At 41.1% G+C, this 13,011-nt stretch overlaps 1 protein-coding gene across 1 annotated transcript in view; it reads left to right on the top strand.

The window, feature by feature from the left end:
- The window catches only part of LOC147879582 (coiled-coil domain-containing protein 39-like), a 47,957-nt gene extending 37,018 nt beyond the window's left edge, over window positions 1–10,939 (top strand). The window contains exons 12-16 of the mRNA XM_087371405.1: window positions 407–579; window positions 5,521–5,667; window positions 9,762–9,953; window positions 10,088–10,275; window positions 10,607–10,939. Of these exons, the coding sequence (XP_087227531.1) occupies window positions 407–579; window positions 5,521–5,667; window positions 9,762–9,953; window positions 10,088–10,275; window positions 10,607–10,925 (1,019 nt within the window). The 3' untranslated portion in view covers window positions 10,926–10,939. The remainder of the gene's footprint in view (window positions 1–406; window positions 580–5,520; window positions 5,668–9,761; window positions 9,954–10,087; window positions 10,276–10,606) is intronic.
- The last annotated feature ends 2,072 nt before the right edge of the window (window positions 10,940–13,011 follow it).

Raw genomic sequence — 13,011 nt, 5'->3', positions numbered from 1 at the left:
ATTAGTCTTGCCTTGAATGAGACATTCATCTTCATCAAGTTCAATCTTTTCGTCTGTTTAGTTATTGAACTATCAACGAAAAGAGTTTTTAAAGTCTCCTCAAGTGCCACAGTGGCCATGAGAGAAGCTTTCATGAAGAAGTGGGACTACAACTTATTTTTCGCATATACTGCCATATGACCTGCATGGCATATACCACCTCTTGGATTGGCTACAATAGCCTCATTTCTTTTATGCATGAGTTTATATGAGGTTTTCACTGAAGTTGAGCATGTATTTCTGTATTACATTCATCCTTAATAGAATTTCACTTTTTTAACAAACCCCTTCCAAAAATCCTTAATTTTTATATTAAAGGAATCACACTTGATTTGGTTGGCCCTCATTTTCTTTCGTATCAATCTAGATGCTGTTTATGGAATGGAGGATACGAGGAAAAGGCTAAATATGAGCATGGAGGAGAGAAAAGAAGAAATAGAAGCTCGGTTTGAAAAGCAACGCAAAGAACTGAAATCAATCCAACAAGATCTCCATTGCCTAACTGTGCGCAAAAAGAGACTCTATCTTCATTGTGAGAAGGTAAGTAAGTCACTTCTAGTGTCTTATTGCCTTTCATATTTATCATCATAATTTTAGTGTATATGTTTAAATGGATGGATAGATAGATTGTGGTTTGTGTGTATTTCAGTGTATCTCTCTCCCCCTCTTTTTCTCTCTCAATGTTGAATAGGAGTATGAACCACAACATCCCAAGTCTGATTTTTATGAATGGACTGCAACTCATCATGCATGGCATCCATCCAATGCACATTATCTTTTGCTTCTTCAAATGTCTCAGGCTCCTCATCAAGAAGAGTACCTGCATAAGCTGATTCAACTGAATGAGCTCCCTCCATGTGCCTTACTGCACTATGAGTTCTGCTAGGCAATGGATCTTCAAGCCTACTCTCCCTGAGAGTCTGAAGCAACCAATGCGGGACTGCTTTGGTTGTGTGTATCTCTTGAATTTCTTGCCTGACAACTTCATCCACACCCTGAGGTTGTACCAATTCAGCTGGGGGCTGAATCTGTACTTGTGGAGCTGGTGGAGGTTGCTGTAAATTCTGATTTTCAGCGGGGGAACCAAATGCTATAGGAAGCATCCCCTCAAACACATCATCTGAAGAGACCCATGAGGCCTTCCAGCCAAAACCTGTGAGGCAACTTCTTACTTATGAGCATGCATCTTTCACTTCCATGGCGGTGCGATTCTTCCGCTCAGCTTTGCCATTTTGTTGAGGTGTAAGCCTCATTGTAAGCTGATGCATAATGCCTTTTTCTTTCAGAAATGTCTCAAATTCATGAGACATATATTCCCCCCCTCGATCTGTGCAAAGTGTCTGCACCTTGAGTCCTGTCTCATTCTCAACCATAGCCACAAAGTGTTTGAAATGCATAAGCACTTATGATTTTGCCTTGAGACCATAGACCCAAGTGTAATTGGTAAAGTCATCTATGAATGTAACAAAATAGAGATAACCCCCAAAAGTAGGTGTCGTCATGGGACCGTAGACATCACTGTGAATAAGCTGCAATTTTCTTGTAGCTTTCATTGCACCATCCTTCTTGAAGGGAAGCCTATGCATTTTGCCAAGAATGCAACCTTCACATGCATGAGGAGGAGGCGACTCCAAAGGAGGTAATGCATCAACCATATCATGCCTCTGAAGTGTCATTACGCTGCCATAGCTCATGTGCCCATACCTGGCATGCCATAACTCCGCATTGTGCATCACACCAGTGGGAGTGCTAACTGATAATGCAAGATGGGATCTTTTTTCATATAAATCAAGCTGAAAAAGACCCCGATACAAAGTGCCAGACAACCTCAAAGCATATTCATTTTCTTTGTCTCTGACTGCACACTTGTCATCATAAAAAACAACCTGAAATCCTCCTCTATTGAGTGAGGACACTGAAAGCAAATTCTTCTTTATACCTGGCACATAGAGAACATCTGAAATTCTGAAATCTGTGCCATCAGTGGATGTGAGAATAATGTCTCCTACTCCACACAATGAATAAGAAGAATCATTTACACAAGTTACCCTCTTCTTGGTGGGTGAAGAATGCAAAGTTACAAACAGATTTTTCTTGGAAGTGATGTGCTTTGAAGCACCACTATCAAAATACCAAGTATGTAGTGTTTCATCAACACTGAAAGAGCATTCATCCTTTGAAGGATCGTAACTGCAAGTCAAAAAAGCATATGGGTCATCATGATTAGTGGCTGTAGTATGTGAACTACCCACTGAAAAATCTGAAGTGCAAGACAAAAAGGCATAGTGCTCTTCAACCAAGTTGGCTGCAACATCTCCTCCATCATGGCAATGTGGACCTGATGCATCTGATACAGCCATACCGGAATCCCTTTTCTTTTCTTTGGCTATGCGCTTCTTGCACTCTCCAATATAATGACATGGCTTCTTGCAATAATGACAGATGCCCTTCTTTTTCTACTTGTTTGTATCACCGTGTGCCTTATAAGAAGGCTGTCCAGAATCGGCTTTATGCTAATGTGTGGGCTGATTGGCATGTGGCTTATGCTGCCCTTTACCCTTGGGCTTGAACTTGGAGAGCATAGCATGCTCGCCAGCCCGGGTTGCCATATTTCTGCGTGTTTGTTCCTCCTACAACAAAAGTCCTACCAACTCGTGAAAGGAGAGAGGATTGCTTCCCCCCCTCAATGACAAATTCAGTGAGGTGTGGAAACCGAGATAGGACTCAGGAACAGAGTTTAGAGTGGTGGAGATCATCTCTGAATCCGGAATGACTTCATCAATGTTAAGCAATTGTTCCTTGAGGTCTTGAAGCTTTGTGAGGCGAGAGTTCATGGAATCTCCCTCCTCCATATTTGTATGGGAAAGTTCTCACTTCAGAAAGGAAACCCTGGCATTGTTCCTTGCTGCAAACATACTCTCAAGTATTACCCAAGCTGCCATAGATGTCTTGCGTGATCGAATATGAGGTATAATGAACCCAAATGCAATGTTTCCACAAATACAGAATGCCCCAAATTCTCTGCAAGATCTAAGCCAAACAATGGCTATCTGCAAACAATGTCTACCAGAAAACAACTGCTCTAGTACGTGAGCAGAAGTGCAGATGCCAACCAAAAGTACACGAGCTGCAAAATGTAAAATCCGTACTGTGTACGGATTTGAAGCAACAGTGCGGATGGTGTAGTCGACTGTACGGACGCCTGACGTAGCTTGTATGGACAAAATGGCAACCTGTACGGACGACTGAGGACTGCTACACAACTGTACGAACAACTGACAGTCCGTACGATTGTACAGTAGACACGTACGGCGCAGATACCTGTATGGGGCAGATACCTGTACAGACAACAGAAGCAGGTAGTACGGGTTGTTGCTGTTGTACGGAGGTACAGACGGGACAGGTACAGAATAGTACGGGAGGCTGTCAGGCACCTGTAGATTTGTACGGCGCTGAAGCTGATGCAGATTGTACGAAACGATGTAGCGGAAGGCTGTACGGTCCAGGAGCACAGGTTGTACAGCAGAGTGTACGACACCTAGAGGCTGGTGCGCAGGTTGAGTTACGTGAGCTTGGGAGCTGAAGTAGAAGATGTGGGAGCTAGTCCAGAAAGCAGGAGCGCAGGATCTAAGAGCACTCTCACACACGGACAATGACAGAAGTCCAGGGAGAGAAGCAGATGCTCTGATACCAAATGTTAGAGAAGAGAGTGTGAGAGCAAGAGAGCTGAATGTAGTGCTTGCAATAGAAGAAGTGAGTAATACAAGAAGTGGGATAGGTTTTGTCTAAGTGACAAAACCTTATCCTTCACTAACCGTAGTTAGTGAACTAACTGTGGTTAGGGGAAAAACCTCTAAATGAGGGAAAAGTGCCCCTAACCTACTTATTACATTACATTGGTCACTGCTAAATTATAATAATAATTCTAACAGGATATTCATGTGCATATTCTTGCCCACGGGGAAAATGTTGCTGCAATTTCTGCAAGGTGATCAGCCTTGGGCTCTTATGATTAGGACTCTGGTCACTCATATTAGTATTTTTGTGTTTGGTCATTGGTAAGTCGATCAATGGGATTTCTTTTTTGGCTGCACTGATGGCACTTTGCTTGGCTGCCCTTTTGTCTCCCGCTTACTTCTTGACTGGAAGCATGTTCTTTCTCATCTGGAATGGAATGGACGGGAATCTTTGCTTGGGAATTCTCTGAGAGCTGAAAGCATTCACTGGTCAAAAGTCTTTCAGCGTCCCTTGGCTTTACAGGAACCTCGACGTTCCTACTTTGTCTCGTTTAAAGGCATCACCTCGGTTGCTGATGTTATAGATGATGCTGGTACTATGCTCCCCTTTTCTCTAGCAGCCACTACATATGGATTGGGCTCTCATTATCGTCCTTTGTGGCGACAAATTACTTATATGCTTTCGTCTTTTGTTCCGATTCCTCCTTTGGAACTCTAGGACCGGCTGGAAGATTGGACTTTGACTTCTCTAGGGTCCTCTTCTCATCCTTTGAGGCTATCTCAGATTACTGTATCTGCATTGTATAAAATCCTTTTGCCTCAACCTTGGGTTTCAGAGAGAGGTGATTTTGTTTGGCAAATGCATCGCCCAACTAAGTGGTGGAGGAAAATATTACAACTTTGGGCCTATAAAGTACCGCTTCGGCAACAAGTTTTCTTTTGGCGAGTTCTTTTGGGAGTGTTTCCATCTGGACAGCTATTAGCTCATCGACACATTGCTCTTGTACTTTGCTACATATGTTCTGCTTCTTCGGAGACAGTGTCTCACTTGTTTTGGCATTGTCCGTGCTCTCATGAGTTTTTTTATCTGCTTCAACATCGACTACGAGCGAGATTCCCATTTGTTCCGTTTGGGAAGTTCTTCTAGCTATTTGGGTTTCATCCATCCAGACCGGAGTTTCATCTTTTCTTCGTTTGGGTTTGCTACTGGGCACTATGGACTTTATGGACATATAGGAATTGTAAAGTCTTTGGTGATCCTACTTTCTCTCTCTATTTGGCTTTTTTAGGTGTTCTTTGATTGCTTGTAGGCCCGTTGCATAGATCATGAGGTCTTTTTGGCATATACTGAAATTTTCAGTTGATGTAATTGTAGCACCTTATTTTGAGGTTGCTACTCATACAATATAATCAATCAAAGATTTCACCCCCCCAAAAAAAAAGTGTGTGTGTGTGTGTGCACGCGCGCGCAGATGTTTATGCATGCCGAGAGAGGAAGAGTAACACAGACTCATGGATGCACACCCAAGTATAAGCATGGAGGCACACACATGCACACATGTTAATATACATTTATGGGTGCATGTGTGTGGAAGGCATGCATGCATGCGTGAGATGGGTTTCATAGTTTTAAAGTTCACTTATCTAAGTTTTTCTTTTTACAATTTAGGGCATGCTTACCACCAATTTGTAAATGTGTTCTAATTTTTAGATAGAATTGTTTATGAAGTAAGTTCTTTTGCAGCTTCAAGCTAAATATGAATGTTTGCTAAAGAGAACAAGAGTAGAGGATGGCCATAACCGTTCACCGCAATATTTTATAGCCAAAGCTGCACAAGAAAGACAATTGATGCAGCAAGAGGGCTACAAACTTGAGCAGCAAGTTCAACAGGTATTATCTTGAACTTTCATAACCTTGCTGATATAATGTCCGTTTATGCAGGCCTCACTCAATAAGGATTTTTCATAAAATGAGGAGGTAGGTGTAGCAAGTTTGATTGGAGCAGGAGATTGAATAATTTTTTTTTACTGAAAGTATCATGGCAAACTGCAAATATGCACAAAACATTCACATAACAAAAGATTGCAAAAGGTCAAGAAACAAGTATTTGTTTTGTCACAACCTTTTTTAGAGTTGTGATATAGCGGAAGTGTATTTCCAATTATTTATTCAATTGACAGTTTGAATGTAAATAGCCATGAGCTAAAAAATAATATTGAACAAAAACTTCCATAAAATCATAGAGCTCATCACATGAAATAGAAAGTGGAACACAAAAACAATGACACCGCATGAGGTATGAATAAGGATCACCCCTTGCCAAAGCTAGGCCCTTGACATATTTTTGCATTCCAATACAATGCTTGGTTTTGATTACAATGTTAATTACAGAATTGTGAACAGAAGCACTAAACTCCAGGCGGATTTTACATAAATAAAACCAATTGCTTTATAAAATATCATTGGAGAAGCCAAGGATGAATAATATCCACAAATCATTCTGTTGTACATGCCAAAACTTTTTGTTTTTTCAAGAGAAAAGAACCTTCTATTAAAACTCGAGAATCAACCATACAAATCAGCAATCCACAAGGCTCGCTGATCATGGGGAAAAGAAAAAACACACCGACTGTTAGAAAAACCAGCTTGTTTAGTGCATGCCTTGGTGGACTCTTCTTGGGAGACATTAGCGAGCATTTCAGCATGGCATATTTGGAGAGCCAGGTGCATATAGGCTTTGGATGGATCCCAGGTTCACCCCTCTCACACTATGGCGAGTATATGGATAGACACTATACATACACTAATGGCCATTTGGACGAGCATGCAGGGATCCTCTCGGGCAGCTTCTCCTAGGAGGGCTGGTTTCCTTAAGGAATGGAGGGGCTCTCCCTTGTTTCAGTCTTCCACATGGTTGAGGTGGCATTTTCAGTCTCAACCTTGGTTAATTTGTACCTCTTTTTAAGGAGTCTTTTCATGCACAGCATGATGTATTACCTCCTTGAGCTTGCTCTTGTGGGCTTTATTCATACTTAGTGGAAGTCTATTTTTTGCCCCAAAAAAAAACCCAGCCTGTTTCTGGAGAACCCAGCTCATGGCCTAGGGGATCTCTAGATTAGGGATTGTCAAGTAAGGGAGAGGTGTATACAATTAGGGAATACCTTTCACAATGAAGATACTTGTAGGCCAAGCCTTGCAGAAACACTCCCGCCTTTCGGTAGTCCCTCTAGAACCTAGAGTCCCACGCCTCCATATGGCACGCAGGGTGTAAATGATATCCATCCAGATAGTGACAAGGGTGGTTGTTGGGGGAACCTGATGCCCTCCCATCACAAAACTGCTCTATGGGTAACCCAGATGTTCCAAGCAGTGATGCTGGACAGAGTCTCCCAAACATTTTCCTCTAGTTTAGGCAAAGGGCGTAGGTGAGCGGGAGGTGTTGCATTTGAATGCTTCTATCTTGAGATAGTAGATTCCTAAAGGCCAATGCCAATGGTTGATCCTAACTTTTTGAAATATGAAAAGCAATAATGAGGAGGGATCCAATTAATGGAAGAGCTTTCATTGAGGAGTTACATGGAATTTGTGACACACTATATGTTGGTGATAAAGGACTCAAGCAAAAGTATTGAAGATGGCTACCTACTCTACAAAGGTAGAGTATGTGTTCCGGATAATAATCACATAAGGTGCTAAATTCTATTTGAGTATCATGATAGCCTGAGTGCTAGGCACTCGGGAATTCAGAAGGCATATGCACTTCTGAAGAGACAATTCTTTTGGCCTAGAATACAGGAGGACATTGCAATGCCAAAAATGTGAGGTCAATAAAGCTGGACGTCTTAAGGTAGGTGGTCTCCTACATCCCTTAGAGATCTTGTTTGGCAAATGGAAAAGTATCTCCATGGATTTTATTGTTGAATTACCTCGGACATAGAGGGGGCACCTCTGTGTGTGGGTAATTGTGGATTGGTTGACCAAGATGGTATAGTTTATTCCAACCAAAGAAGAGGTTAAAAATCCTGAATTAGCAAAGCGGAGCATATCCACAGATTGTATGGGCTACCAGCCAGTATTGTTAGTGACCGGGATAGAAAATTTGATAGTCTTTTTTGGAGGCCTGTATTTATGAGGGTTGAAATTACTTTGAATATGAGCATTGTGGGATCATCTATAGAGTGATAGTCAAATTGAAAGAATCAATCAGGTCATTGAGGACATGCTTCGAGCATATTTAAGTAAAAGGAAAACTAATTGGGAATAATATTTACCCATATTAGAATTTGCATATAGTTATACTACATGTTTTAGTCCATTCATGATGATGTATGGATTTCAACCTAGATCCTCAATTACATTTGGACTTGAAAAAGAGAAAATTCAAGCAGTCAAAGGCTTTCTTGAAGATATGAATCAAATGCTTAAATTAGGTACAGACTACAGATAGCAATAGAAAGGCTTAGATAGAGCAAGAAGTAATGCAAATCCACATCGTAGAAAGTTGGAGTTTGAAGGAAATGAGAAAGTCTATCTTAGTGTGCCCGAATCTTCAGAAGTCTTAAAGACAGACAAATGTTTAAAGTTATCTCCTAGGTATTATGGACCATTCCTAATACTTACGAAAATGGGAGAACTTGCTTACAAATTAGCCTTACTAGAAGGATGTAGAGTACATCTAGTTTTTCATGTAAGTATGCTAAAAAGGAAGTTAGGAGATGATGACAATCTCATTGGAAATGAATTGCTAGTTGAACTCATTGAACCTTCTACTTCACCACAGAGAAAATTTTTTTAGACAGACAAGAAAAAAGAACAATGCTTACAGTATATCAATAATGTTTGGAAAAGTGGAAAGATAGATCTGAAGAGAGTTCACCATGGGAAAGGGTAAGCAATCTCTAGAGGAGGTTTTCCAATTTTATTTTCAAGGACGAAAACAATTCTTAAGGGGAAGGGAATGCTATGTTAGCCATAATTGTGGAAGCATGGCTTTACTATGTTGAGGTGGGAAACTAAGAGGGCTTGATGATTTTGCATATATGGGACATTAAGGGACATCGTTGGTTTATTTCTCGAGTGAGCAATAGTTCATAGGATAGAGTTAGTTCTAGGAGCTGCTCCTGTTTCCAAAGTACCTTACTGTTTATTTAAAACGGAAGAAGTAGAGCAACAGTTGTGAGAGTACCTTAGAAAAGGACATCAGCCTAGTAGTTCTCTAGGAGTTGCTCCAGTTATGTTTGTTCATTTGACCTTTCATCTTTCGTTCCTCAAGGCCTTGAGCTTCTCAAGATTTAGATGTCTAGCTTGTTGTATTGATCTTGCTGACCCCTCAAAAGGGATCTCACAGTTTTGTTGCAACAAGAAATTCCTCTGGAAGATGGGGATGGCAATTGCTGATGCATTGCGATTTTGTTATGTGAATCTTGTTTAGTTTTTGCTTACAATACTCTGCTACCTGACGGTGGACTACGGTTTCACACTTTTCTCTGACGTAATGCAAATGCTTCTTGTGAATCTTGCCTGCCACCCACGTGGAGTCAAGGTTTCTTGCTTCCACATGCTACAGGTCTGTTTCTTTTGATATTTCCAGCATTTGCTTGTTTTCAGAGATTTCAAAGTTTTGTCAGCTAACTTGCTCCAATGCAGTCTGGTATATTTGTGCTGGCTTCACTAACAGCCCTGTCTTGCGTTTCATTGGTTAGATCAAAGCCTTCTATTTATCTATCTTCAAATGATTTTGTTTGTGACGAATAATCAATGCTTGGCATCTGGTTTTGTTGTTCGCTACTTTTAAGAGAATCATTTTATGAGATTACAACATTTTGAGATTTCTATAGTGACTTATTTATCTATCTTCAAATGATTTTGTTTGTGATAAATAATCAATGCTTGGCATCTGGTTTTGTTGTTTGCTACTTTTAAGAGAATCATTTTATGAGATTACAACATTTTGAGATTTCTATGGTACTTACCTGCTCTTTCAGGTCCAACAAGACATCAAGACTTTGCAAGTAGCTATGGAAGACGTGAAAGAAGCAAATGAGCTTTTGCGTCATAGTCACAGGTCACCAAAAACTCAAGAATTAGCAAATGAGCAGCTTCAATTGAAGGCAGACCTTGATCAGGCCTTGGCAAATCTGCGTGAAAAACAAAAGATGGAGAAATCTTTGCTGGAGGTAATAATCAAATATCTCTCACTTCTTCTGGAAAACACTATATTTGAAACATATTTCTTCAACAAATACGGTGTTATTCTTGTGCGTGCTTAGCACTCACACTAACAAGTTTGCCTAACGACCTAACGCTGAAGGATGTTGCAAAGATGCAATCCCGCTTAGAGGACATGGAGAATGAGAGCATTGTTGTGTCAGATGCTCTGAAGAATCTGGAGGAACAGCTAGAGGCAGCTAATAAAGAAGTAGAGGACCAAAACCAAAAGTACAAACGAGCACAGGCTCAGCTTGGAAGGATTTCAAAAGAGCTCAAGAATACTTATGGGTATCTCATAACTGGTGTTAACAATTTTCTGTATCTTTTCAATGAAATCTGTAATTCATAATTGCTCCAGAGAACTATGGTTCAGTGTGTTTCAATATTCCAACAGGCAGAGACTTTACGATGGTCTCATAACTCCTATTTTCTTTCAGTGGGGTGCACGTTTTCATAATTAGCTCATTTTGTTTCAGGATTTTGTCTGCGTAGGAGATCTACAGGGGTGCATATTTTCATAATTACTATAGAGAACTACAGTTCATAGTGGTTCAAGATTTGTCTCTGTATTGTTTTATTTAGGAGATTATTTACACTTGCATGCACTTTTGACAAACAGAGATGAAGCAGATAAGGCTAGCAAGGAGATGCAACTTGTGGAGCTTAGAGAGACTGCAAAGGAAGCTTTGTATAAGCTTAAAAAGCTTGCAAGTGACTATCCTGATTATGCAAACATGATTGACGATAAAATTGCTGAGGCTGGATTTAAAATACCATCTTGTGCATCTAGTGTGAGATCCAGCAGGTCCAGTGTGTCAAGCATATCTAGCCGTGGTTCAAATGGAAGCCTTTTAAGGAGAGCAATATCAAGTGCAGGATCCACGAGAAGCTCTAGAAGTGGGAGTGTTCTAACCTTGGAGTTCACTCCCGGGGATTGATCAGGGACTAATCATGGTGTATACTTTTCAATTTTATTAAAATTTGAAGCTAACTGAAAAGAATGCAAGGGGAATGGTGGGATGCATGAGGATTGTAGCCTTTAAAAACAAAGAAATATATTTTCTCTAGACAAACTTGCTAATAAACTTCACATCTATTATCTGTTTTTATTTTTCATCCAAGATGAGACCACTATGATAGCTGTAAAATTTATAGGGATGAGTGGCCACCTTTAGGCTTGTAAACTTCGTGAATTTGTGTATCTATTGGAGCATTGTAATCATGTTTCTCTTGTATATTGTATCTGTGTGGTTGTCTCCTATACGTTGGGTGTTGGATGTCAATTGTAAGGGAAAGAACTATTGTGAGGAGAAGCTGGCTTCCAAGAGACTGACCGCCCCGGTGGACGATGTTCAAGGGAAAATAACCATGTGTATATTTAAGGTAAGGAGGGGGTAAAGGACTAAGGCAAGGAGAGGTAGAGAAACCCAGCTTCTTAGAAGGGATAAAAGAGAGACCATTGAGCAGAAACTCTCTCTCTCTCTCTCTCTCTCTCTCTCTCTCTCTCTCTCTCGGCCTTGCCCAACATTGAATGGATGCACGGTGATGAGGAGGATAATGAGATTCCAAGCAGCCTCTGTTGAACAATCTAAAAGTCATGCCATCCTTACGTTGAAGTCAAAACATATGCGGATCAAGCTCCTCCAACAATCTTACAAGCTGAAGGGTACCAAAATATGGATAGCTGAGGAACTTGCACAGGCTCAACTCAAGAATATGGCAACTGAATTAGCTAAAGTCAGGGCTGCGAGAAAGGATGGAAAATGGGCAAATTATTGTGAAGGCGTAGCATTAATCAAAGAGTTTAAATCCAAACCAAAAGACTCTCAGTCTTAACTGATGTATGGTTGATTACTCTTTCAGAGTATTATGTAGGTACTCCAAACAAATTGGGGTTGCTTTTGCACTCCCTGGGAGTTGCCATGTGCCCTCCCTAAAGTAGATGTACTAGATGGTTTCTTGCTGTCCCATAAACTTGTTGGTCTCCCGTGGACCTTAATAGACTTTCTTTGTTTCTTTGTTCTTTCTCTCTCTCTCCTACAACAAGAATACCATAGGAAGGGGATGGTAAAAGTGATGGTAGCAAGGTAGGCAGGAAAGATGGGAAGGTGATCATTCGGGAGTAAATCTAAAGGCTAGAAAGGGAGTAAAGGAAAGAAGGCGAAGTGGACATCACGTGACGGTGTCGGGCCCCAGAGATGAAAGCACAATACAAACTATGAAAGCACAATACAAACTACAAATGCCTATATGGAATTGTAATGGCACCCTCTAGTCTGACCCAGAGGGTTTCTCGACAAAGATGTGATTTTTTCCACGGAGGCCCATGAGGGACTGCTCACGGTGGTAGGATACACGTTGGAGTCATCCCATAGGAGGGACATGTGGAGAGACAATAGGCTCAGGAGGAATGACAGTCCTTTTTAGATAACAAGGTAGACTTTTCAAACCTATGATGCAAAAGGAGGAACACGCATGCTACATGTGGATGTGAGTTCAGCTACATGACGACACACTACCGATCTTCATTGTAGTTTGCTACTTTCCCATACCCACATAAGGTCGCTACAGAGGGACATAGCCCAAATGAGACGATATTTGCTGGTATCTCGGAGTTCTTCAGGCAGGGAGATATCCTCCTATGCGTGTGTAGGGAGTAGACAGGTGGGGCTACTTAACATCATCGGGGCTAACCCCCAAAGAGTACCAGAGATAGATCTACTAGAGCTTGGGATAGCAAGGATATCACCACAACACCTACTGAATATGGGAGTAGTGCATGATTTGATTATATACAATGGTCTTCTCAAATGGCTGTTATTGGAAGGGCTCACCTGCTTCCCACATGGAGGGGGGAGGAGTACAGTGGATTATCTTTTGGGATCCCAAGCCTTGCTAGGCACTGACCACTCCTATCTGACTTTCAACGTCTTGACCCCCATGCCAATCTATAGGGTGAGATCCACCAGCCCCCACCCGTGTCCAGATACACTTTGATCATGCCCTTCATATGGTGTATATGAG

This window comes from Dipteris shenzhenensis, chromosome 33, assembly GCF_047967505.1.
Source record: "Dipteris shenzhenensis isolate YYH24624 ecotype China chromosome 33, Dip_SZ_1.0, whole genome shotgun sequence".
Lineage (NCBI taxonomy): Eukaryota > Viridiplantae > Streptophyta > Polypodiopsida > Gleicheniales > Dipteridaceae > Dipteris > Dipteris shenzhenensis.
This window is presented reverse-complemented; position numbering and strand designations above follow the sequence as displayed.